Source organism: Halichoeres trimaculatus, unplaced genomic scaffold (genome assembly GCF_033239565.1).
Source record: "Halichoeres trimaculatus isolate MK-OKI-2021-1 unplaced genomic scaffold, fHalTri1.1 fHalTri1_scaffold_23, whole genome shotgun sequence".
Taxonomy (NCBI): domain Eukaryota; kingdom Metazoa; phylum Chordata; class Actinopteri; order Labriformes; family Labridae; genus Halichoeres; species Halichoeres trimaculatus.
This window is the reverse complement of record NW_027437201.1, coordinates 2,973,156-3,000,888: the sequence shown is the minus strand read 5'-3', so window position 1 is coordinate 3,000,888 and position 27,733 is coordinate 2,973,156. Positions and strand designations below refer to the sequence as shown.

At 40.3% G+C, this 27,733-nt stretch overlaps 1 protein-coding gene across 4 annotated transcripts in view; it reads left to right on the top strand.

Moving 5' to 3' along the window:
• Nucleotides 1-27,733, top strand: part of vti1a (vesicle transport through interaction with t-SNAREs 1A) — a 160,230-nt gene that overhangs the window by 31,048 nt on the left and 101,449 nt on the right. For 2 of the 4 annotated variants that reach the window (XM_074663007.1, XM_074663005.1), the window contains exons 4-6: nt 1,908-1,985; nt 7,320-7,340; nt 16,408-16,492. In XM_074663007.1, coding sequence (XP_074519108.1) covers nt 1,908-1,985; nt 7,320-7,340; nt 16,408-16,492 — 184 coding nt within the window. The remainder of the gene's footprint in view (nt 1-1,907; nt 1,986-7,319; nt 7,341-16,407; nt 16,493-27,733) is intronic. The other 2 variants (XM_074663008.1, XM_074663006.1) reach the window with 1 other exon arrangement.

Genomic DNA, 27,733 nt, shown 5'->3' with positions numbered 1-27,733 from the left:
CAACATTTTCCTCAGCACAGCATCATTTTATCTTTTGGATGAACATAAACAAGCACGTTGAAGAAGTAAAAAGGCTTTTGTGATCTGAAAATATCAAAGTTCAGTGATATTTTGTTTTTTTTTGACTCATAATTAAGTGACAGAACAAATAAAAGACACTCGAAAGTCAATTATTGAGCAAACTTGCACAGAAAATACCCACAAAAACATCTCAAAGAGCACATTTTGACACAGTGCTCCAGCAGTGCGTATTTGGGGGCTGGGGGATGTTTTGTTTTATTTGACTCTGTGCTGCCGATCTCCTCTTCCTCCCCACAGCCAGCGCTCTGCGCCTGGCTCAGGTCCCCGCGGTTCTAGTATTGTTTGGGTGCACTCTTTATCTAATGGGTTTTTGTGGTCCAGGTCAATCAGGCCTCTCCGTCTAGTCGGTAATTACTCCAGAGAACTGTGGCCCTCACCATCACGATAATAACAACCAAATCACATCAGCCATGACTTTCCACTCACTGCTCCAGATTATCAGGAGAGACAAAAAGAAAAAGGAATCAACTGGCTCCATCGTGATTGGCTCCAAAGTTGTTTCAATCAGGCAACTTGATATCATCACCCTTGAGGTTGGAATTGGCTTTTTCAAGTTTGATTTCTGCTTTTTCTTATGGAAGGGAGCATCAAAGTGCATCAGCGGGAGCTTCTTCAAACTTTTTCTGATAATAAAAAGATACAGGGAGGGATACTGTATCTGAAAAAAAAGAGAATGTCCCCACGAGGTAATTGGTGTTCCTTCACTGATTCTCTCACTTTGTTTTATTTATTTAGAGCCGAGAACTGAGCAAAATATAGAAAATAGAAAGAATTCGTGTGGAGAAAAAGTGATATTTTCATTCCTATGCCTGTGTTTGTCTTTGATTTTTGCCCACCTCCTGCAGCCCACCTAGAAACCCTGTCAAGGCAGGGAGAGAAAGCGAAGGAGGCTTAGTAAACACTTTTCTGTGTCTGCTTGCTGGTGTGTATTTAGTTTAGAGGGCATGCCAAGAGGCTGTTTTTCCACGGGTCGGGCGTCTGTAAACAAGCGGTACAACGGCAGCCCACTCTTCGACAATCGGAGGTGGCACGCTCTGAAGTGTGTATGAAATGTGTGTGGCTTTTTTGTTTTTTTGTCTCTTTTTTTTGGACATGGCATTCCCTCTTATTCTAGCCTATCTAGAGACAGAGAGGAAGAGAGGGTTCATGTGTGTGTGTGTGTGTGTGTGTGAGGGAGAGAGAGGCAACCCCAAATCGGATGGGCCGCCAATGGGTGATGAATTATTCCCTGTCTGAGTCTCAGCATCGGTGTTATCACAGAGCCTGCCACAGCACTGGGATGACAGCGGTGACAGCCCCCAGAAAAGATTTAGCACTGACAAGTGATACTTCCTCATAATACATCTCCACGGCCCTCTCCCCTGTCCCCCCTGTTCCACAGCCTCTCCATGCACACCAGATCAGGGTTTTCATCCCTCAACTTATATTTGTTTAAGTGGGCAGGCTGCGGGGGGAGTCCTCGCCACCACTGCTGTGGCACAAGTGCACTAGGAGGAGTAGATCACCTTGGATGGGAGGCATGGGCACAAACTCAGACATGTTGTTCTCAGTACATTTGTTACAGAGGCACACTGACACACACACTCACACACACATATATATTTACTCTCAGAGGCTGCATGTGTGTGACTTGTCACCAAGTTCCATTAGGGGGCTCTCGTGCTTAAGGAATGCCTGTTGTGTTTTTGCATCGACGACAGCACTAAGCCATATTTCCCCACTTGTTTCCCTCTTTTTCTCCTCTCCTCTGTCTCCCCTCTCCCTCTCTTTCTCTCTTCTTCTTCTTCTTTTTTTTTGTCCTTCTTTCTCTCCTCCTCCCCCTGCAGAAAAGGTCACGTATCGCCTACAGTGACGAAGTGCGCAACGAGCTCCTGGGGGATGACGCCAGCTCCTCAGAGAACCAGGTGAGCCGCTAATCAGGGGCCCAAACCACCACCACCACCACCACCACTACTAGCACCAGTGTGGGTGGCTGACTGGCCCCCAAGGGGCGAGGAGAGGGGCCCCTCATCGGAGCCATCGAGAGCTGAAACCAAAGTATTGTCACCAAGTCATGCGGAAGGAACACTGTTTAATGCAAAGCTGGGCTCGCTTGTGAGTGGGCTCAGGGCATGGGACCGCTGTCTGCTCAAAGCCAGATTGTGGTCAACACACACACACACACACACACACACACACACACACACACACACACACACCTAAACACAACACGCAAAATCGAACACAAATTTCCATCCAAAACCCCGGCCTCCCCACTCCAACCATCCCACAGCTGTTCTCCAGCCGGGTGTGGACTTAGGCCAATAATAGATCCTTCATCCTCACACACACTCTCACACACACACAAATGCAGAATTGCAAAACCTTGTTCGCTGCTCATTCTTTAAACTCCAAGGGTGGCAAACCTGCACAATAAAGATACTCCAAAATTGAAAATGCAGGGTCTTCTAACATCGACAAAAAGAATATTCCTTCCTTGAAATCAATCTGAAGCCCCTAAAAATGCATTAATTCTTTTATTTAATCGACTCCTTTAATCAAAAATCTTCAATTCTTTTTGATTTCTTTCTCTTTTTGATCTTTTATCCATCAACATATTCATAATTGGTTTATCGTGGATTAAAAGACAAAGACTGACATTTTGTTTGAATATCACTTCAGCCTGTTGAATCGTCAGGATACAAACAAGGGATAAAGAACACATTACCACTTTTCATTCATTGTCAGCGAAAGCGTCTGCGAAAGATTCATTCACGGCGGTTATGAAAGTGGCGGCGAAGAAGAGAAAACAATTATCTCGCATTGTGATCTTAATGGGCCAAAATGTGCCGCGTGTTATTTTAAACTTAAGTTGTTCTGAATTAACGCAGAGCCGCATCAAAACGGTGATACATCAACGCATGGAGGAAAAGCAGCGTTTTAACATTTGAGACGCACTTACCTATTCTTCACCTGCACAGCTGCCACTCACACACAGCCACTCTCAACTCTGACCAAACGTCTTTTGACTAATTATATACTGCCTTTAGAATAAGCTGTCAACTCAGAGGGGTTACTGTGTCTCAAGGCACACACACACACATCCACACAAACACACACATGCAAATAAATACTTTGCATTTCCAAACGGGCACTCAGAAAAAAAGAAAAACAGAAGATGAATGCTTGAATGCATATTTACACATTTAGTCCCTCTGTGCTTTAAGTGAGTATATTTAGATGATTCCCAGCCAAGCTAAATAAAGTTGTCTGTTTTTTCTCCCGGTTTTTGAACGTTTCCCCATTACCATTTCAATGCTGACCCATGAACCGCACATCTTAGAAACATATGTATCACGAGCCTCCATGTGTAATTGAAATGCATATTCCAGGCAAATTAGCGGGACACAAAAGTGAGTGTGACATTTTCTGCAGAAGTTGGAAGGAGATTCGCTGTCAGGAGTGTCACATTGGAGACTCTGATGAGTTCAATCAAACCCCTGTCAAAGAAGACGCCGAGGAGCGCGTCACATTTCATTTCAAATCTTATTTCCTTTTCATTAAAAATGCAACAAAAATGGTTCTGAAGCAGTGTTTGTAAATGTAGAATTTACACAATTTAAAGGAAGTTCTGAAAATATGTTTGGAATTCTGCGCAACAATTTTACAATTAGGAATTTCAGTCACAAAATGTTGCTTGTAATTTTTTTTTTAACTGAATTTTTTCAAATTACATAACATTTAAAAAATTACAGCATCAAATTCTGTTATGCTTTTGTAATTTAAGCACACGTCTGGAAAAAGAAAGGTAGCAGAATGTGCCATTACACCATGATCCAGTTTTTTCTGTTTTTCAAATGTTCAAAATATGGAGATGGGTGTTGACAATTTTTTAAAAGTATTAAAAATTGACAATATTTTTGAGTTTGAAATATATATTTTAAATATCTGCTTCTTTTAATTTTTGGACTTTAAGGCCAAACATGACGCAGTTATAAAAACACAACCCACAACAAAGTGACCCATTCCTTTTCCACCATAACACTTTTTCTTACTCTCCCATTTTTTTCTTGCAATAAAAGATCAACAGGACTCAATTTATGAATTTTTAAAGCACAGATTTTAAATAATTTAATTAAGGACAGCACTCTTATAATTAGTGTAATTTTGTCTGATGTTAGAATTAAAAAATTGAAAGGAAACAGAGCATCTAAAAACACTCAAAGCCAGAGAAACAGAGAGAGTTCAAGCTCAGGCCAGCAGCAAATAAATGCCTGATATACATTTTCTCTTTTTTCTCCCAGGTGCCGTGTTTACCTCATTTTCATTTTAAAAACTTGCAGAGATAATACTCGTCTTGGTCTTGCTGTGAGTGGAGTGCTCGGAACTTCAGGCTTTTTTATCTAACGAGACGGCGGTGATAGCAGAGGGGAAAAGATGGTGGGGGCCGGGGCAAGTCGGTCAATTTAATTCCTGACGATCTGAAAGAGGTCAGGATCATTTCATATAGCCCTGGCTGAGCAGATCATTACCAGTCACAAATCTGTTGGTTACATGGCAAGGATTTATAGCTAAGTAAATAGGGAACCGTCATAAGTTCTGAAAATGGCGTGTTGGCCCTGCGATAATGGCTAAAGGACGATTTAATAGAGTTCGGCATTTATTCGTTATCTGTATGCGGACAGAGACTGAATTGGCACTATCGCTCGTTTTTTCTTTTTTTTAATAATGTGGTAGGCTACTATTGCACATTTTTTCTTTCTGTTTCCTTCTGCATGCAACACACGCACACACACACACACACTCAGACACCCCACACACACACACACACACACACACACACACACACACACACACCCTCAGACACCACACACAAAGCAGCAAATGCACACACACATTTTCCACACAGGAACACTATACGGAATAGTTTCGATTTCAGTCACAGCAGAAGGCTTGGCCACAAGAGATTGTGCTGGTTTGAGCCGGCATGGACCAGATTTTACAGGCTACAAAGGAAGCAGATTACCACTTGTATCGAATTCCGTATTGGATAAAAAAAAAAAATCTTTTGTTTGAAAAAAAAAAAAAAAATTGCTGATTATCATAACAGAAAAATTGCAGCAGTGCAATTTTGAATACTGGCAGGCGTCACAAAAACAGAAGGAAAGGCGCTCATGCAGGAGTAATTATAACATTTAGAATATTCTGTATTTACTGCTCTGTATCTCTTGAGCAACGCGAGCATCTTTGGCCGCTCTAAAGAAAGGATGCCAGAGAAAAATGAAGAAACGCAGCTCAACATGGCACCTCGTATAGTTTTAACAAATCCTTCACCAGGACTTGCAATCAGTCAGGCTGCACAAATGAGCTCGAACAAGTTTTGTTTGGTCGCCATTGACTGATGGCTGAGCCGGGGGGTGAGGGATCGCAGGATCTGCTGTCTTTTCTTTTTTTTTCTGGCTTTGTTTTTTTTTTTTTCAAGCCCCAAATAATCACATCCACAGTGTAGTTTTAAACTTTGGCCTCTTCAATAATGCATTCTTAGCGGGGAGTTGCTGCTTAAGTTAGAAAAGACGCTTTCCACTCTAAAGTGTTCCTGCTGACATTTTCAAGGAAAGGAGCTCTTTAGAAAAACATGCAATTATACTTGTTTACCTCCCATGGAACAGATATTGACAATATTTTTATATCTGCACTATTCCACTGAACCTTTTAGTTTTTATTACTTTTTATTGGTGGGAAAAAAACACACACAAGTGTTGGTGGAGCTATTTTGGAGATGCTTCTAAAATTACAGGGGTGTGTCGTGCTGTGACAGAGATTGTAACATTGGAAGTACTTGAAATTTTGTGTGTATTTCACAAAGTGCACATCCTTTTGCATTTGTGATGGAGCAACAAATTTCTTTGAGTGTTTACGAGCAATGTTTTATAAATAGTTGAAATAAAGTAGGCAGCGGGGTGTTATTCTCCATCTAGGATTGAATAAAATAAGCACAAGAGGCGTAACAGCTAATGTGCGTTGTTTGGTTTATTTTGGTAACAAGGGCTTGTTGAAATTGTGACTTGAGCTGGGTTGTTTGCACACTTGTTGACCCTGCTTAAAGTTTGCAATCAGTTATTTAATTCAAGACACAAAAGGTCACCTTTTTATAAAAACTTAACAAAAACAGGTCAAGATTAAAATAAATAAGAGATAAAATGATGACAAACAATAGAGCTAAAGTAGGACTGAGCTTCTCCTTAGATTAGCTTAGATTTGCTAAGATTAGCGTACTTTTAACATTGGTCAAAATATGTGTGATTAAAAAAAAAAAAAAAGAAAAGTCAACTTTTTAGAACGATGCAAATCCAAACATTGGTCCTAACCCCCTCCAATAAGCCTCACTCTTTCCTCTTTGGTCTCTCCAGCCCTCTCTTACAAAGAGGCCAGAGAAGCAACCTTTTAAATTGTGATTAGACATAATTAATCGCAAATGGGATTGTATCTCTCCCTCCAATGTCTGATTCATTATCAGAGATGCAAGCTTCCTCAGGACGGGGAATAGAAGCAGCATTTCTTATTTACTTCACTTGAAATCTGCTATTCCCTTTCATCAAAAATGTACAGCAATGCTGAGATTCATTTTTCATGATGCGTGCCTGTCCCAATAAGAAGCAGCGCTGTATGTATGTGCAGCCGTACATGGCTCACATGGCTCTAAACAGCGTTCACCTTTACTGCAGCGACATGAAAAAGTGACAGGGTATCAGCATTGATAAACAGCGGTACAAATGGAGTGGCTCAGCATTTCTCCAACCCTGTTCCAAAGGGCACATTTCTCTTTTCATCCCTTTCCAGAGACTTCAGCAAGATGACAGATACAAAACAATTCCCCGCATTCAGAAACTGCAACAGTTCAGACTTTATTTTACTTATTTTCCTCTCTCCTGCTATATCAGCTCTTGTTACGTGACTTTTTTGATAATATTAGTTGATACTGCGAGTGGAGGCATCCACTCCCTCTCTTTGTTTAATGTGACAGCGCCAGGACTTGATCTTTGTTTGTTCAAAAAGGAAAAAGTCAGCCCGTGCCGCGTGTTTAGCTCCGTTTAATGTGTTTGTCTTGTGATTTGCGAATGCTAAACATGCAAACAGATAAATCGTCAGGGTTAATTCTGTACCCAGCCACATGACTGATCTTCCTCCTGCCATATTTCTGCTGTTTTATCTCTCCTTTCACTCTCTCCATCTCTCTCTGTTTTGCTCTCCTGATGCAGTTGATAAAGTTGCGTGAAGAGGTAAGTGCTTCTCTGCTGTTACAGTTTCAAATCGTCTTACATTGACATTTCAGTTCACCCTCCATCTCCCTCGTAGAAAATTCAAATCACTTCATTTAAACACTTTTTTTTTTTTTTTGCATGCCTGATGAACAACTTTCAGTCCAAGACTTAGATAATGAATTCAGCGAGGATCATGTTCCCCTACCTTAAATATCAGAGGGTGGAAGTATAATGGCATGCCTTTTGAGGAACAATACTAATGACTGAAGTGAGGCTGAACAAAGTTTGATCAAGGAGATTTAGCTGGTTAGAAACAGACAGAAACTTAAACCTTGTCTCTTTATGAGCTACAAAAGTAAGACAGACCACCAGATTGAAATTAAATGATCTATAGTTAGTTTAAATGTCTGAAAACCACGGGTTACCTGTTGGACAGACAACTCACACTGTTAAAAAAGCCTTTCTTTAAATACACACATACTCTTCATGACAAAGAAGCTGAGATTTTTTTTTTTACTTATATATGAATAGGTCGCACTCAGCAAAGAGATAACCGTTCCTACTTTGTCCACAGGAGGCGCCAAAAACCACACAAACCCCAAAGTTCCTCAGAGTAGCTTAAACTGGAAGGGAACTGTTGCTATTTATCGTTAGCTTTCATTGACCAGGGCCACCTCTGGTTATAACTCAGAAAATCATTGTTGCATCAGCACCTCCACTATTAACAAAAATTATCATGTTAGTGCAAAGTAGACAAGTACGACAAATGGATACAAATATTGTGCAAAGTCTGTAGTTCAGACACTCTGAAACACTTTGTTTTAGCTGCTGTCTCCTTAAGGCTCCTCAGACCTGAGCTTTCGTCTGATGTGCATTTTTGATTTCTCCTTGCTATGTGGGATAAGTAAGACCCAACAAGTATAATTCCTAAACTTGGTCTTTGAACATGAAGTTTGGTTATTTGTGTTATGAGTTCACAATTGGCTATTTGTTAGTAGTGTTATTGAACTTGAATATGCTAGTTTATTTTCATTAAAATGGATGTAATGTTGTGATATCACCAAGAAATGTCATGGGCAGTGTCCCTAAACGTGGCTTAAAAGGACATAGTTTTGTGAACTGAAGTAAAATGGTTTCTGAGAGGCTGTAATGTAATGTCCACATACGTAGACACTGCGTCTCTACTCTAAAAAAAAACCCCTTCCCTCTTATTGGTCATCCCTCTGGATGCCTGTTGGGGGCAGACTTTGGTGTTTGAGGCCCACCCTTCCAATGTGGCATGAAACAGTCAAGAGATACTTACAAGATGAATTCATCAATTCCACAAATCTCATGTAGATCTCATGAAGGTCTAATTTAGATCTAGGGATGTTCAATACCACTTTTTATGCAGACTGATACCAGTACGAGTACTCCTTCTTGAGTACTCACCGATACCGAGTACCGATACTACTAGCACTTTCGATACGCAAATTTCAATTAACAGTGACAGATCATTTTGATCAAAGACAGCACACTTAATCTGCCATTAAGTCCAAATAAAACACAAACAACTCTCTCTGAGTTTAGAACTGTTTTGATCAATATTAAAATATATATATATATATTAAAAGTGCACAATAAAACTAACAACTGTCAGAGTTTAAGCATTTTTTAAAGTAAACTTAAGTGTAAAATAAAACAGTTTAACAGTTAACTCCCCTGGTTCATTCATATTGTCTGAAAAGGACCTGGTGCACATTTGCAGTGGTGTTAAACCGCAGCAATTAGCAGCATGTAGTGGTGAGGAGGACTTGCTTGACATAAGATTTTTTTTGCCCTAGAGTATCTGCTGCTGGTATCTGCAGCCTTTTTCGGGAAGCGATACCTTGAAAAAGGCTGGTATCTGCCTGATACCGATACCTGGTATTGGTAATGGGACATCCCTATGAAGAACGGACTGTTTCGAGACAGTTTAGGGGATTTCTGCAACACACTAATATGTGGTGGTTTGAAAATCTGCACTGACCATCCAGCATAATTAGTTTATATCCATGTTTAACAAAGGTGTGAAAAATATTGATACAGCTATATATTGCCATACTTTGACCTGTGATAAAATATAGATATTTCTGTTAAATAAAAATTCATATGAGGTGAGTTGGAAGTACAGTAGGTTCACACCTCCACTGTGGTAGATGGGGCTGAAGAGCTACTCTGCTGGATGTTGCCTATAAACTGTATAATAAGGATAAACCATATTTTCTCTCTATTTTTGGGTCAGTTCGTTCAAAACCATTTTAGTTTAATTGTTACAGTGTAGTAGACTGATAAAATAATAATCATACTCAAGTTTTGTGCAATATTAGATTTTTTAACATTGGTTACACCAAGCCACATTTATCAGTTTCACCAGCTGACCGGGTCTTTCAACCAATCATTTTTTGCAACATTAGTTTAAAGTCACAGTAGTATAAGTGACAAACTTGACACACTTTATGTTTTCAAGTTTATGGTATGAATGAAACACTGCATCTGACTTTCATTATTTCAAACACAATAACATAAAAAAGCTGTTTCAATCGAATAGTTGACTGTGCAAAATATCACAGTATATCACAATATTTCTGGTATAGTGGTATTATTGTGTCGTGAAGTTCTTGCCAATACTCAGCACTAATGTTTAACATATTGAAAAGTATAAAGCCCCCTCTTTAAATACATGTAGGTCACAGATATGGTTAATCTATACCATGAACTACTACCATATGGTATCAGCCCTTTAAAAACAGCATTGGTCAAACCCTATTGTGCCTGAAGTACCTGGTTTCCATTATTTAAGTAGAAGCCTCCTCAAACAAAGCTTTACTCAGAGTTACTGTCAGTGACCTGAAAATCGACCCCCGTCAGTTTTTAGAAGTGTCATCCTGGCCTAGACACCAAAGTTATGAGGCTTGTATTTTACTGTACTTTTATTTCCCTTTCTTCCTCCCACTTTGATGCTCTCTCCTCCTAACCTAAGGGTTTACAAAACATCTAAAGTCACCTCACCTGTCAGTCTGTTTTGGACTAGCCCAATCTGTGCAATCAGACTCCATTCTGAGCCCTCTTCACCATCACACTCCTCCATTGCAGCCTTTTACCCTTCTGCTCTTCCTCTTTTTGAATCAAAGGCTGGCACAGCTTATACACACTTAAGCCTTGCTTTAAGAAAAAAAACTATACTTTTTTTTCTTCAGCTGAAAAACATGTTTAAATATTTAGCACCCATATTCACAGCTGTTTGACACTTGTAATTCCTCGTCTTACAAGTCCCAAACAAACGGCACAGAAGATCACACAGTCAGTCTGAATCACAGCTGTCATCATTATTCACTTTGACTCTCCCCCACCCTTATTGAAATAATAAGGAAATCATCTGAACTTTGGAAAATGGTGATAGTAACCGCCTGTGTTTGATATTGAAAAAAGGCAGGAGAGCGAGAAAAAAAAAAAAAGAAGAAGAGGGGAGAGATTTTTCTTTTGAGCTACAGCTGCATTGTTCTGGGGCTCCCTGTTAATAACTCACAACTGAAGAGTGTTTCTTGACGCAAAAAAGCACAACAAAAAAACACCATTTTCGAGGTTCCTATGAAGATCTTTGTTCAAAATGTAGGTGTCAGATGAAAAGGCATACATGCAGAGGCAGAAACGCTGGTGCTGATGGGGGGTGCTCTCAGAGATGCATAATATTTATCATATATTATATTTAAAGCCTTTGCTAGAAGCCTCCTTGAGATGATCAGATGTGATTTTGACGAGGTCCTTAGTTTTTCATAAGTGGAGTTATGGTAGATCTGAACTGAGAGCCAGCATTTGAGCTTGAACATGTGAGTGTGTGTGTCTGTGCTATATTCTGATGATTTCATGATCCAGAACCACAGGGTCAGGCCTTGATATGGGGTGTAGTCGCACAGTGGAAGCTTTCAGACACTTTGGATCCTCCTTGACAAAAATGCTGACAGGAATTTTCTCTGTAACCAGAACAGAACATTTGGATCCATCACATGTTTTTGATTTGTGTGACTCAGATACTGGAACAAAGTCCCTCTCCTGGAGCATAATCGTCTTTTTGTTTTAGATTTATTTTGTAGATACAATCTCTCCATCATCCTCCACTGTGGCTATGATGTGTGGGATGTTTAGTTTTAATTGTACACGTTCCTTTTCATTAGCTTCGCCGGTATCATCGTGTGTCCATGCTGAAATTGTTTCATTATTATAGAGGCCATTGCGGCGTGCCATTACTGGATTCTCACTGGCTGAACTCTCAACCTTTCCTTCAGCTTCTGTCACCGTCAAACTCGGGGCGCATTATTCTAATGATCACACACACATATATATAGACCTCCACTGCCACCACCGCCACTACCCTCCAGCAACCCCCCCTCCACCTCTTCCTTTCCCTTCCCTTCCCACCTCACACTCCCACCCACCCACCCACACTCCCCTCCCCCCGGCCCTAAAAGAAGACAGAACGAGAAAGAGGGAGAGAAATTCAGGAGGAGAAAGCTTTTGAAGTGGCTTTCCATCGCAGTGAGTCTGCCGGCCGTCTCCCCGAGACGTGTCACCTTTGCCGAGAGGGAATAGGAAAATCACGTTTCGAATGGTAATGATAACATACTAATCACTTGAGCTCTTTGAAGAACCCGGGGAGTGCGCTATACTCTGTCACTATCCCCGGCTGCCTCATGCTCCCAGGCACACACAGGCACTGCAGCCATGGTCTAGGTGTATTAGCTTAAGCATTGCATGTCAATACATCCCCTCTGATCCATAGGGGCTCATTATAGCCGGAGCTTGGCGTCTGTTTTCTCCTATGTGCATGCTGCCACCATCTCTGTTGGTGCCACTACCCTGGAACTCCAACCACACCCTCCACCAAAAAAACTCCCACCACACCTTGCATCGCCATCGCCATCCTCGTCCCTTTCCTTCTCCCTTCAGCAGCCCATCTTACCACCCACCCACCCACCCATTCTCCCATCCTCCTCCCTCTGCCCTCCCTTTAACTATTAAAAAGTATCTCTGCAATTTTAAATGACATCTGTCAGCGGCGCTGAGAAAAAGGAAGCGAGGGAAAGAAAAGAGTTCAGAGGGAGTTTTCTCCTCCCTGCTCTTTTTCCCCATCCCTCTTATTGTCAAACTTTGAAAAGTGTGTCGTTGACTTTTTTTTTTTCCTCTTCTCCACGTTTTTTCATTTCCTCTGAGTGATTAGCTGCTACGCATTTTGACAGCCTCACCAAAACTAGAGATTTCACTTCTTCCCCCCTGTCCCCTTCGCTCATGTGATGGGCATAAACTCTGGCAGAGAGGCGGTTGTCATTCATCGGGTTATTTTTTGAGTGTCAAATGTGTTACATCTGATCAGTTTCTTTACATCGCGTATTAGAAAGGCCATCAAAACCAACAGCATTGCAGTAAACATCAGGGCCTCCCATAGTTTTGATGTTCTATGATCCTCTCTTCTGAATGCTGTTTGTATTTAATGAGAGCTGGGTCTTAGTTTGGACTACAGTGGACAACATGCAGGCTGAAAAGGACGTTTCTACGTTAAATAAGGAGTTTCAACAGCATCACCATCGAGCATAAAATTACAGTTGATTTTATCAAGATCAGAGTGACGACTTGACTCTGAAATAAACAGTAAACACAAAACTTGAACTCCTGTGTGTAATCTGTCAGACCCTCCAAAATAAAAGCTTTTTTTTTTAATAACAACATGGAACCAAAAGTGTTGGTCAGCATTTCAGTCGTTAAAGGAGCTGTACAATGAAATCAAAGAAGTGCAAAAATAAAATAAAAGAATGATCAAACAGATGGTTCCTCGATTAACCTCCCCTCTGATACCACACACCAGCGTCTTTTAATTAAAGACATATTTTGATAGATCTAAAGGATTGTACTAAAAAGATAGATCGTACGGTTAGACTCACAGAGAACTGAACTAAATGCTGAAAACTGGGGAACAAACCTGGACCAGGCTCATCTCCATTAACAGTAACAGGAGAAAGAAAGAGCAGATGACCGCTGCAAAAGTAGACATTGTATTGTGACATGGAGGGAAACTTCTGTTACAAAAAAAAAAAAAAAGTGCCATTGTGACTTTCTGAAATATTTTTGCACAGTATTTCAACCACAACAGCGTCAGTGAGTCACTTCTTAAAAAAAAGGTTTTTAGAATTTTCAGCCAGACATTTCTCAACTTAACAACCTGTAGCTGTAAGCCTGGCTTAATGTCAGAGATTTCCAACGGTTACATTAAAAAAAAAAAAAAAAGAAAAAAAAAAAAAAAAAGAGGTAAACCATTCATTACTTGATTTATTTAAAGGAACAGTGCAAATTAATGACCATCTTGTTATCCATGTAAATATGCCAGAGTTAGCCCCGAAATAGATAAACAATCATGGAAGATTAAAAATGAAAGTGATACTTTTTGAAAGTTAGCCAAATGAAGTGCTACACCAGGAGCTGGAGTCAGTAACCTTCGTAATAAAAGTTACCACACACACATTTAAACTAGTGAAATAGATATTTGCTCACATGAACCCACACACATTGCAGACCTCATGAGTCTTGAGTCACTAAAGATGGTTTTTAACGTGGGCTGACCGTGGCATTGTAACCAGTCTGTGGTCCCAGATCTCATCCATGTGTTCGGACTACATGTAGCTTACCTATACGGTATCACACAGTCTGAGTCACAGTGGGCTCTAGCTGTAGTTCTGTCACTTCTGGAAGTTTCAGCACTAAATATGGACTCAGAGGTGGCAGAGCAAGTTCATGTGTGAGTTTTTATATGGGCTGAGATCTGTGCCTCTAGGAACTGAATTTGATTTATTGTACTGAATTTGAAAAGCATGATGGGAAATTTATTATTTCGAAACTGAATTTATTTGCTTTGTTTTTAACCCACACTTCAACTCTATACATTCCTTTAGCTCAAATTAAGAAAAAAAAAAAGTTTTCACAAATCTGATTTCAGTTCAGCGCAGCACCACTGTTTCCTTACTTACGTCTGTGAGGAAGAGTAATCGAGCACAGATTCACAGAAAGCTCTTATACTTTCTGAAGCTGTACTCCTCACCAAAGCACCATTCTCATGATGTCTGTAGACCAGGGACTGAAGGGCCAGGTTTGCCTGAAACTGAAGTTTTCAGTGACATGAAGAGGACTTCTGGGAATCTATGCTTGATAACTAAAAAACTGAACCCAAGTTGTGCAAACTGAAATTAAAGTTTTGAATTTTAGGAGTTGTTTGTTTGGGAAGGTTCAATAAAATTAAAATCAAAAATAAAAATTTAACTTCAGATCATCCTTATAAAATTAATTCAGTGTCTATAAAACTAATCTCGGCCCATATTTGTATCAGAACAGGCCAACCGAAGCTTTTATAACAGACTGGTATGGATCTTTTGTTAATGCATCAAGTAAGACGAAATTGGACGTCAACCTTCCGATGCAGAAAACAGCATAGGTTTGAAAACTTGGGAGGTTTTATTTCTGAAGAAAGTTTCAGTGATGAAACTACCAGGAAGCATTTACAGCAACCTTGATGGCTCAATCTGATCAGGGGTGAATAATCACAGTTTGGTACAATACAACTCACTTTGATTGAACCGTGTTGATTCAATTCGAAGGAAAATGATCAAAATGAAATTTCTAATTTTTATAATATATCTTAGAAAAAAATGATCGACATTGTGTCATTTGAAAAGAACATGTCCTTGTATTTATTCATTTTCCTAGATGTAAAAGACAAGACCTACTGTCCATTGACAGACATTATGGGCTGAGAAATATCAACACAACGTAGCCACAAAGTATAATTTCCCCAAAGGGATAAAAGAAGATGGAAAAGACCAAAGCTCACTGTTTATATTCAGGGACTAAACTCCCTCCTGATTTCTTTAGGTACGGCTAATGTTGATCACTCGAGTATAATAAAGCATGCGTCACATTGTAAATCCCATACCGTGTCGTTTCCCATTGAACTGCATGTTTACTACATCAGTCCATACTTGGTGCACTCATTGGATATTTGAACACAATGAAAACAACCCACAATGGGAGACCACTTGATGAACTCTTGAGGTGGACCTTAAGGCCAGCAGCAAGTGGTTCAGATCTTTCTCCTGCCCATGAGACATGAATGTGCAGCTCCTTACGAACCATTGGTGTTTTTGATTTGTGAGGAGCTGCCGTCCATTGATTGGTGTAAACATGTGGTACTCGTGGAGTTTCACCTTGGTAGTCGTAAACATCCACTCTGAAAGAAGTGACCAGGATTGCTTGTTTAAGTATTTATGCACACATCTTTTCTTGTTGTGTGCTGGAAACCCTCTCAATGGACGGCAGCCTTGTCAGATAATAGCTGTGAGTTAAGGGGAAGATGCTGATGCTTATACATGATGAATGCTGTTTGGGTGATATGAATGAGCATAGAAGCAGAAAAGGTGGTAAATAGATTTTCTAAAGGATTATTTATACACCACACATCTCTATTATTTATGTTTAATGTTTTGAAATTGATCTGATTTTTTTTAATTTTGAATATCTGTTATAAAACTCCTCTAGGTGTTGAATTTCTGTTTCAAATTCAGGAGGTTAGCTCTGATTTTTCTCTAAAGTTCCCCAGTTGGATGCTGTCGCTTGGCCAGGATTTTCTCTTACCTGGAAGGCTTGAAAGAAAATTTCATTTTAATTCGCTCCACCTCCCTTCCCCAACTTTTCTCTCCGTGTAGCAGAAGCCTGTTCTGTGAAACAATCAGAGCAGGCAACACACCTCAAAGTACTTTGTGTTTTTATGTCCAAGATGAGGCGGCAGCACCTCTTACATTGTCACTCCCAACATGCATATGCTTGATATTCCATCAGCATATAACACATTGTCATCCATGAAGGTTATTGCCAACCTGGCTGTATTATGTTGTCGCTGTGGATGTGGTCTGTCTGTTTATGTGACAGCGTTGATGTGTTTCTTTGAAATGGGTCCCAGCCCTCTCAATCAATTTTTTTTGGTGTGTTTGTTTCTCCAGCTTTATTTTTTTTTCTCCATTTGTTGCAGAGAGCGCATCTGTTGGACAACACAGAGAAGCTGGAAAGGTCATCACGGAGACTGGAGGCCGGGTACCAGATAGCGGTAGAAACTGGTGCGTATTCTGTTTGGGATTGGGGATGGTGGGATTGGGTGAGCACTGGGGATGGAGGGAGGAGGGGGGTTAAGATAGTGGTGAGGATGAGTGAGCGACAGCAAATTGTCTTGCTCATATGCGAGGTGGGTGGATGTGTGTTTGTGTGTGTGTGTTTGTGGGGAGGAGGAAGAGGAGGAGGAGGGCAAAAAAAAAAAAAAAACTCTTTCCTTGACGCCTGATGACATTTTCGGGAAGCACATCAAAGGCGAGCCAGAGAAGGAGAGGGAGAGGTGTACAGGCGGCAGATCGGGCGCCGCTTCTCCTCGCTCTGCTCCCGAAGAAAATTTGTGTATCACCGTGAATGTGTGTGTTGTGTATGTGTGTTTCTTTTCACACAAACAGACAGGGGGTCTATGAAAATAAACAACGTCAGCGTTCCTCCTGAAGTTCTTAATTCAGGAGTGTGGAAGGAAAAAAAAAAGCACAACATCACTTTCTAAATAAACCATCTAAAAAAATGAAAATAAATAAATAAATCAAACACAAACTCTTTTTTTCCTCATTATCAAGGGTTGTTTTTATCTCAAAATAGGAAAAAAGCTCATTGGGATCTTAAATAGGTTTAACCAGTTAGCATATTTTTTTCCCTCCCTGTCTTCCTTCCTGACAGTCACCATATTATCCAGGCAGAGTGTATTCCTCAGAGATGTATCAAAGCTCATTCTTGAAGTATCAACCAGCTTTCTGTGGCTTCCGTTGTAGTTTTGAAAAAGTTTGTCAATTTACACTATAATCGCGGGGTGGCTGGCGTGCGCGACATCGACAGATTTAATAATTCAAGTCAAGGAAGGTTCGCACACAGACCAGCTGCCTTTGATGTTCCCTGAAACTTGCATTCACAGATTCATAAATACAATCTTCATTCTCTGCTTAAAAATGTTGATTCAAACGCCTCAGATGATCCCAACGTTTTCCTGGTTCCTCTACTGCGTTGAATTCTGCGACAGCACACAGGTTTTTTTTATTCCACCTCTCCCTCTTTCTGTTGTCGCTCCCCTTCACAGCTTGGTTGGTGTTAAAGAAGTGGGCCATGGCTAACGTTGTTCAGTACCTACTGGGCCCCGTGTTTTCTCCTTCCACAGTCGACCACATGCCCCCTGACCTCTGTGTCACTGGTGGTCGTCTCATCCAGAACAATGCTCGTTTATCCCGCCTGGGTCCCACACACTTGGCTTGGTCCACGCCAGCTGGGGTTGTGTTTGTGGTTTGGTGGGGAGGCTTCGCCCCGCGTCTTTAATCCATGACCCTTTCCTTTGCTCTGCTGTCGATACCAAACCCTCCGCTCAGATGCACAACCTGAAATGGCAAAGTCTGCAGGTCATTTGGGGACTGGATGTGCACAATGAAGACAAATGCACAGGGAATATGCAACCCAGATGTTTGATTTTAGATACTAAGCTCTTAAACTCTGACATCATCCATCTTTTCCAACACTTTATCATGGTTAGGGGTAGACCAAGTTCACCATCTGATTCCAAATTCAGTTTAATTCTTGGTCACTCATCCAACTAAAGTAATACATTTACTTCATGGTTTCTGCTGACTTCTAACCACACTTCCCAGACATCTCCATGAAGTCCTTCACCAGTTAAACACCACACTTCTCAGTGTTATAACAAATTGTTCACCATGGATTAGGATTTTTCTTTTCTCAACACCAAACTGTGTATTTCTCGACAAAGGTTCCCTTTATTGTCCCTCCTCCTTCACAACAACAAATAACAGATAAGGAAATAAAAAAACCACGAGGTGCACCAAGCTTTCCTCATGCACGTTATGAAAATGGCTGTTGTTAAAGGAGATAAAGGAGAGTCACAAAACACAAAGGTGTAGCACCCACAGACGTTAAACAGGGATAATTAGAGCGTTAAGTGTTTCTCCAATCAGACACTCTCTAGTCAGACTGTAAATACTTTCCCTGCCACAAACCCTCAGACATCTAAGATGTTCTTTTTAGCAGGAGCATCGTTATTTTACCGTAATTCAAAGTTGCATTCTCCATCCACAATGACACAGTCGCCCCTAAGAACTGTAATTGACCAATGAGGGAAGTGGAACTAAAAGACATTTTATTTCAAAGACAGAGATCCTGAACAAAGAAATGGTGCAGAAACTCAGCTTTGCCCTCTTTTTTTCTCTTCACCATCGACAATATATCTCTTAATGACCAGGAACAAAAAAAGCCAGGATTCTTCTAGGTCACATTTAAGGAGGAAAAGAGGACTCTTAGTTCTAAGAAAAGACAAAATCTTCACACAGTACCATTTTATCAGATTTGAGCTTTTTCTCTTTCGACCATCCTGAGTGTCCCCGGTGTATTTAGCAAAAACAAAGGCTTGCCAAAAGCAGTGAGAGCCCTCAGTGGGATATGGAGGAGCCTCTTTGGACATACAGAGCTATTTACCACACACACCCTTAAGGAGCAGGGACCTCTGTTTGTCTCATAAATAAAGTATAGAACTTCATTAACGAAGAGCAGAGACTTAAAAGGCCAGGCTTAGCAACAAGCAGACACGGGGGCTAGCCCAGTTAAAGAGGGCCTTAAATAAAGAGGGAGGGCATGCAGTTAGCCAATTTAGCTACATTTGAGTCAGGGGCTTTTGAAATGCCCAAAAGTGGAGGCTTGACTGATGTTAAAATCAAAGACATGCCTGATTTGACTCCTTCCCGCCACAGATGAAACGATTCTGAATGATTTATGACTGCTTGTTTAGAAATAAATATCATGTCTGATAAGACGTCGAAGTTGGGATGATTATCCTTTTCACTTTTTGATTTTTATTCATCCAGGGGACGAGAGTTGAGTTGTCCAGCCTGATAGACAGTTCTTACAAAATATGGATTTAAAGTAGTCCCATGGAGTTTAATATTCAACAGAAATCTTCATTTTTAACTGAAATAATCCAAACTTTAAACTAAAATAAGCTTTGATGAGTTGACGTTGAAATGACTTCACTGATAAACTGTTAAATAGTAAAAAATAGTTTCAGGAAATTAAGGATGGTTTAAACTCAAAGGCTGACAAAGGATGTAAAATGTTATAGTTTGGGTCTTAAGACATGGCTCATTAGGATTTCAATGCAAACTTTAAGATTCAGTTTTAACAAAGATTGTAAAGACTTAAAATTTTCAAAATCATGAATAATAAATGCATTTCAGCCACTATTGAAAAAGAACTCAAAGTAATCAAGTGGTGAATGTGGAGTGAGTTTACTTTGAAACCTAACCCCTTTCACACTTGCTCATTTGACAGAAATAACTTAGCAATGGGAGCAGAATGAGCTGCAGAAACAAAGACGGAGCCAGACAAAAGCACGCTGCTCTGCATTTTAAAGGTGGCCAGCAAGAGGCTGAGAGCACTTCTTAGGCGAGTCTTCTTGGTGTTTAGGGGCCTGTAATCAATCCTGCAAAATGAAAACAGCTCATTAGGGATTGATTTCAGTCCCGTTCAGATAAGCAGAGAGGGCCGGGGCCGGCCCTGGGGGCCCCAGCCGAGCCCAAAGTTCACGCCATGCCAGGTAGAGAGCAGCACCGCGGGCTATCAACTTTATTAGGATGGAGATAAGCTGATTAGACCTTGTCAATCAAAGGTGCCAGCGACTCGATCATGATCCAGGGGACTTTTCTTTCGTCTCTCCTGTTTTCTCTCTCTTCCCGCTCTCCGATCTCCCTCTCTTTTTGTGATAAATCATTGAAGCGACCAACAAAGTGGCAGCAATCGCTGGGCTAAGCTAAGCAGCCCTGCAGTTGTCACCAAGGCAGACGCGCGGGGACCCTGTGATGATGTGACGACTGTATTAAAGACTACATCAATTTGTTTTAGAGCAGTTTGATTTTCAACTGCAGTGGTATTAAAAAAAAAGAGGAGGGGGGGCGAGCGTTAGACATCATCGAGCGCGTTTCCAGTGGCAGAGCAAGGGGTGCTGGGACAGCCAGAAATAAATAGATAAATGACAGAGTGAGGAGAAATAAATAAATATGTTTTTGTAAACATAAAAAAAATCTTCATGGCTCCCTTTTGAAGCCGAGTGTGGCTTTGAGTCTTGCTGAGAGTCCATGGGTGCTGGAGTGGCCCAGTAACACGGCACACGTTTGTCCCGGCTCTCTATCTCTCCCCCTCCATCTCCGACTCTGTCTCTGTTTCTCTCCCACTCCCTTTATTTCTCCCTGTTCTCTCTAAAGATCAGACTCCATGATTCTTTTGGTGCTGGGCCACCAAAGTGGCGACGCTCCTCAAATCCATAAGCAAACACTTAGCAGACGTCAAAGTCGGTTACATTTAGAAAGCGCTGGAGAGGATTCAGGCTGGGGCTGTTATTGGATCTTCCCCAACAATGACTCATTGTTGAATTATTAGAAATGCAGAGCTAATTTAGAGAATTAAAAAACATTTATTCAAAATTTAATCAAAGAAAATATTTACAGATTTGAATTAAAAAAATTAAAACTAAAAAAGTTACTTGTTGAATATAGTTTTGAAAAATAGAGGGAGCAGAAAATAAAAGTAAGCATATATTTTCCTTTTTTTAAAGAAGAGCAGTATTTTATATTTTTAGAATTTAATTAAAAATTATACTTCAAAAATAAATAAATGAAATAATTAATTTAAAATCTATTAATCTATTTCTGTCACTTCATAAGAAACTTGTAGAGTCATTCACATGATTTTTTCAACAATGTAAATATTATCTTGTTAACATGATGCAGAAACTTCCTCTCTCCTATATTTAATTCATTCTGTCTGTTATACAATACATCTTAAATATTTCAGAGCTTTCTTTATTCATTTCTTTTCATAACAGGACACTTTGCTGGAGTGGATTTCCTTAAGGTATAGCATAGGAAATGAGTTTCCTGTAAGCTAATAAAATAATAGTGTTTTATTATACTCAAGTAGAATATGAAGGTATTTGAAAATTGTTTGATTGCAGGAGTTGAGGGTTAGGATTTAAATATTTCACAGCTTGAGTTTTCAGCCGAGGAGAAAGGAGGCCTGGAAAAAATTATTTATTTAAAAAAACTGTTTTTCTGTGGCCTGTAAAATAAGGAAATAAGCATTAAAATCATCCAGAAATTCCGCATGAAAGTGTATTTCCTAAATATATATGCTCCAGCACATAACATCTCGCTCTCAGAAAATCTAGCCGTGGGTGAGCTGTTTATCGGTAAACCCCCGGTGGATGAAAGGCGTAGCAATAATGATTTTTTCTCTCCTAATCGGACCTTGTCAGCAAGGCGTCTTATCGTGGAGAGGAAAATGACACCGATCCTATCGAAGAGCCTGGAGTCCGAGTCGGCGGCGTGTGTCCCCCCCAATCATGGCCGGCCGTGGCCTAGCCATATCTAGCGCCGCCACAAACGGCGAGCGACGCTTTTTTCATGTGGACTTCAAAAACGTCGCGAGTCATTAAAATTGCACCCGCGTTCGGCAGCGGGGATCAGCCGCTCTGGAGCGAAAATGGGATGTGGGAAGAGGAGACTCGCTAAATGTGTTAATTCCATCCTCACATGTTTAAGGCTTAATTTTAATCTGTTTGAGGGAGGAGGAGGGGGAGGGGGAGGGGTGGGGGGCAATTGGAAAGAGGGGCGGGAGGGGCAATGAGAAAGCCTCGCGCTGCAATAAATCGCCATTATCTTTGACACCCTAGGACTCAGCTGTTCCAGGGATTTAGGGGTCCACTGGCAACAGTGTATATCGGAGGGCATGAAAACACTGTTTACGCTTGAACTGCGGTAGCTAAGGTGCAATCACCAGTTTCAGGCTGCTCAGACAAAAGGCCCGACGCGCACAATGGCGGGCTAGCATACGCACCCTCAATGGAAGAGCTGAACCAACAGACTCGAGTGTGTGTTTGCATGTGTGTGTGCCCTTTTCCCTGTGTGTGTGCTTGGGCAAGTCTGTTCCCAGTTCATCGACAGGTGCAGACGCAAAACTCCAAATATTAGCTTTAGCGGAGTGTCGCTAGGAAGATGCCAGAGAGTAAAGATTAAATGAAGAGAAGAGCAAAGATGGATGTCTATCAACATTTTCTCAGTGAACAATCAGAGGTCAGAGTAATCCCCCAACGACGACAACAAGGACTGTTAGCCTCCATGGCTCCCTCGCTGTGTAGGGTCCACACGAGGTGTTAGCTAGCATTAATAAAATTATAGAGAAATCGAATAATTAGACCTTTAGTCTGTTATTAGCTTCAACAAGGCTCTCAACATAATGAGACTCTTGGAAGTAATGATCTGACTAGAGAGCTCATTGGAGCTTTCAGGCTCAGTCAGACACAAGGCAGCATCGCTCGGAGAAATGTTGCTTTTCTATTTTGACATAAACCTCAAAAATCTGTAAGACTGATTTGAAATTCTGGTGTGATGACACAGATGTAGCCAAAAATATTTGAAATCAGTCTTAAAGTTTAATCCATAACTCTAGACTGCAGCTTTACTGCTGTGTTAATACCAGACACTGACCAGGAAGAGCTTCAATTTAATGTTTGCCAAAGTTAAAGGCCAACAGTGTTAGCATTGCTCACCAAACACACGTGAAACCGCAGCCTGATCTCCTTTTTTTTCAAGAGCAGAAAACACAGAATGTCCTGAGCCACATTACAGGTAAATATCAGACTTTGATAAATTAAAAGAACAAAGTTTGGCTCTGATAATGCAAAGTTTCACTTATTCATAACCTTTAAAATTAGGTGACGTCGACCCAGTTTTTTTAATTGGTCTATATTCTCGATCAAACCTCATCCAAATCATTTATTGATATAATCTTATCTCCCAAAAGCGAAACACCCTCCAATAGCCAGATAGTGGTCCACCACTATATCTAAAAGAGACACCTTCATCCCAACCTTAAATCAGATCCTTTTCATTCTATTTTTAGCTTACAATTACTAAAAAAGATACCCCCTGCCTTCCTGCATGCACAAGAAGAAAAAAAAAGTGTAGCGTTGACCTCTGGCTGACACAGAAAAAGCTGAGGGAGGAAGAGGAGAAGAGAAGAGGAACCGAGGGGAGGAGGAGGAGGGGGAGAAAAAGAAAGCAGCAGAAAGCGCGACAGAGTGGAGAGAGCTAAGACAACAACTGTGAAGAGCCGCACAGGGTTAAAGAAAAACTGTTTCAGAAGGAAATGGGAGACAAAAGCGAGGACTCGGAGCCCCCACGGGCGCTTTAAAGAGCCGCTACTTCTGAGGCGCTGAAATATTAAAAAACGGAAAGGGAGAACCAACAAAAAAGAGAAAGGAAGAAAAGAAATATTGAAATAAAGTAAAGGATTGGTAGTAAGAGAGAAATGTGCCGTCTTGTCAGCCAAGGATGAATAGCAGAAATATTAAATCAGTGATGAGAATGACGCACAAGATTGATGTCAGTTAAAAACCTAAATACAGAGATTTTAAAGCTAAAAAGACACATACAATAACTCCACGTTATTTTCTCTCAGACTAAAAGAAATTATCTCCCCCTCCTTGATATTTGTTGTGTTTTCTCTTGTAGTGAGGTGATGACCATCCTGCTTAAAAACAGAGGCAAGCCACAACAAAGCACATGTGTAGTGACAACAGAGAGAAACCAGCATCAGCAGAGTGTGTTCACAGTGAGAGCCCGTCAAGCTGGCAGGAAACACATGGACACATTTTAAAACAGTGGATGAAAAGTTTAAGGTGGAACATTTTAAGTGAGAATTTTTATATTGAAACATTTCTTTCACAAAGCTTTTAAAATGATTTTTTTTTTTCAAATACAGGGTCTTCAGTGTGTACATTTTTAAAGGTTCCTACAACTACTGTAGTCATTAACTATATATATATATATATATATATATATATATATATATATATATATATATATATATATATATATATATATATATATATATATATATATATATATATATATATATATATATATATATCAATTTCAAGACAAATATGGCAGTTAAAGTCTCCATATGAATAAGAGACTAATATTTTAAAACCGGTTGTGTAAGCTCCTCTTAACATTTTTAAAACAAGCAATTTTGTTTGCCTCAAAGAAAACCTTATTTCAAACATTTATTCAGAAATAAAAAGGCAAAGCATTAAAAAGATTTAAAGTGACGATCATTGTGATCATTGTCTTCAGTATATATATACTCAATGATCAGATCAGACACATTTTTTACATTTTATTTTGCATTATATTTTGTTTTATTAATTGTTTTTCTTATAGTTAATGAAAAACCTTGCAAATAAGTTTAAAATTGATAAATTTGACTAATTGGTTAGTTACCTAAATAATTAATATAATAACATAATTAAATTAATTGAATTTAGATTTGTTTTTGTGTTATAGCAGTTAGTACACATTACCCAAAATGAAATTATCTTTTGTTTCAGTTTATTGAAACTTTTTGCCTTAAAGATTTATTTAACTTGATTTTGCATAGTGCGACCATGTCTCTAATTGTAAAAGATTTTTTACATTTTTGTTATCAAACCAGCAACTATTGTATCCACAATTAACATCTCATCATACAAAAAAAAGAAATAAAAGAAGAAATAAATTCAGCATGTAAGTGCTAGATTTATTTCAAAAGAAGAAATACAAGCATTTATTCTAAGAACCTAATATTATACCCTAACCAGGTATAAACAGCAGAATTATGAATAATTTATTAAAAAATTAAACTGATTTTAAAAATTCCAGTGTTAAAAATTTCTAGGACATTTAAGCACCTTCACATCAAATATTTTGTCTTTTGATTTCAAAGTCTTACACCAGTGATGATTAATCACTGTGATGGAATAAAGCAGTAACAAAAGTCATATCACATCTGTTTGTGTTTAAATATGAGGGAAACTAGGTTTAAAGTAGGGGCACTGGTGCTTTTGAGTAACCTGGGAAATTCGACTGCTCATTATATTATTACTACTTTTAAAGAAGTGATGTTAGAAGCAGCTTCCCCAGCTGGGGACTGCATCCAAAGGTCTGCGAGGAAACAACCCAACAACAACAGTAACTCCTTTTTAGCTAAAGATGCTTTAGCTGCTGCTTTGTTGTCAGAGTCATTTAGTGAAGGCAGCGCGTGTCACTTCTCTTATAGTCCCACAGATGTTTTTCAGCAGCACAGATACAGACCCTGTAGCCCCACGTCTGCACACTGCTGTGTGCCACCTTTTGTGTTACCATCGGAAACGCTTGTACTCTTAGATTCAAATTGCTCTGTCAAATTTAAAAAAGTACGGCTGCTCGTGATCCCTGAAAGTGCAGTGCTGACTCCAGCCTTGAGGATAATATTTGATCCTGTGTTTAAAACCTTATAGGGCTAAATGCACTCATTAGCTCTTTATTAATGTGCATGTAATGTAGAAGTTTCCCAAGCCTCCCACCCTGCAGGACAATTATACTGTACAAACACAGTGAAGCACATTAGCCGTCTCCGTCTGTCCTCGTTCCTCTTTTCCTCAATGGTAGCCCTAAGGAGCAAACCCCCCCTCTTCCCTGTCAAAGGAGCTTCCTCCTTGGCTGTCCCGTGCCCATCAGACAGGGTGCCCGCCCGTTTAAGACACCCGGGGAACATGAAACAGAGCCGGGCCGAGATGTCAGCTGGTTGCCCCATCTGCCAGTCAGTGGGACGGTAAAGCTTTTGTCCTGGGGGGTAACCTTAGGAGTGCTCTGCGTGCTGCTAGAGCGCGTTGGTGTGCACGCGCGTGCACATTGCTTTGGGACATTGGAGTCTGCATCTCCATTTTTGAGTGAACCTAGCCACAAACGACACGCTGACATTGTCCTGTTAATTTATGTGTGACTTCTCTGTGCAGACCGGAACGTTTCGCATAAATTGACCAAAATGACCAAAGTTTAAATTTGGACTCTCTGTTGTCAGATCAGGGCGAAAATATTCATTACAAACATTTTGAATGGCAGCTATTTCAAGGGAGTGGAATACGTCGGAAAAGAAATGCTGGATTGAAGTTAATTGGTCTCATTTCTCACTTCTTATGGATACCGCAGTTGTTGCAGCACACATCAGAATTTTAAATTGCCTGAAACTCGTCTCTCTGCTTTTCCTGTTCCCCTGTTAAATAACATAACCTTGACAGTACAAACAGTTTGACTCCTTTATAAATGAACCAAGGCACTGAGTGGATGGAGGCTGGTCTGCTGGTTGAAATGAGGCGCTCTTCTCCAGTCATGCATTCTCTCGTTCGGTAGATAGGCCGCGCCCTTGAGCTGCTTTACGAGGGAGGCACCGCTTGTTCTCACTCTGTTAGAAGGTGCTGAAAGGGGGCCTCTGTGCACACATGGATGCACGTACATAATCCTTTGGACGGGTCTATGTGAGCCCAAGAGTTCCTGAAAAGAAAATGCAGCATGAACTTATTTATTTAGCACTGAGTTCTGCTTTTGTAGTCGTGCCTGTCAAGGATATCAGCACAAGATAATACGTGTGCTGTTGTAAGTGTGTCTGGATGTGTTTGTCTCCCAGTAACATGCGCACGTGGTTCACACCTCAGTTGTTTCAGTCAGATAAAATGTGATTTACAACAACAAAGTCGCCCCTTCCTGCGCTGTAATCATTTTTAGCCAACTTTGACTGTTTTCTGCCTCGTAGAAAGCTCCTCTTAAGTGGTCTACATAGTCCCCGTGCTCACATCAGTCAGTCTCACCACATGATGTATGTACTGTAGTGGTAGTCCTGAAGGGCTGATGTATGCACAGCTCTGCACCGGCAAGTCCTCTCCGAGCACATCTATGATCTTGGGTTACTCAATCATCAATCAAGGCCAACTGCAGCGTACTGTACTCTGGCCCATCTTTTAAAGCTCAGTTGTGAAGGACTGGCTAAGACGGCCTGAGGGACACTTCTCCTTGGTCTTGCCTATCTCAGGTTTGATGTGAATATGGGTGTAGTTATGACTACACACAGAACAGGGTCCACACATTGATGTCGACTTTTTTAATGTTTGGTGAAGGCCACCTGATAGCAGAGAAGAGATGTGCTGTTGAAAAAATAATTCTTGGAATTCCCCTGATTTTTTTTTTTTTGCACCTTTTTTGCAGTTTGTTTGACGTTTTCCTGAAAAGTATCCAGGATTTTTTTTAAAGCTTTAAAGTGCATAATCCAGGAATCAAAAACATAATTCCACAAAAGGACACATCTTTTTTAGGATGAATTTCTTGCAACATTTAAATAAAAAATCCCACATTTAATAAACATCAAAA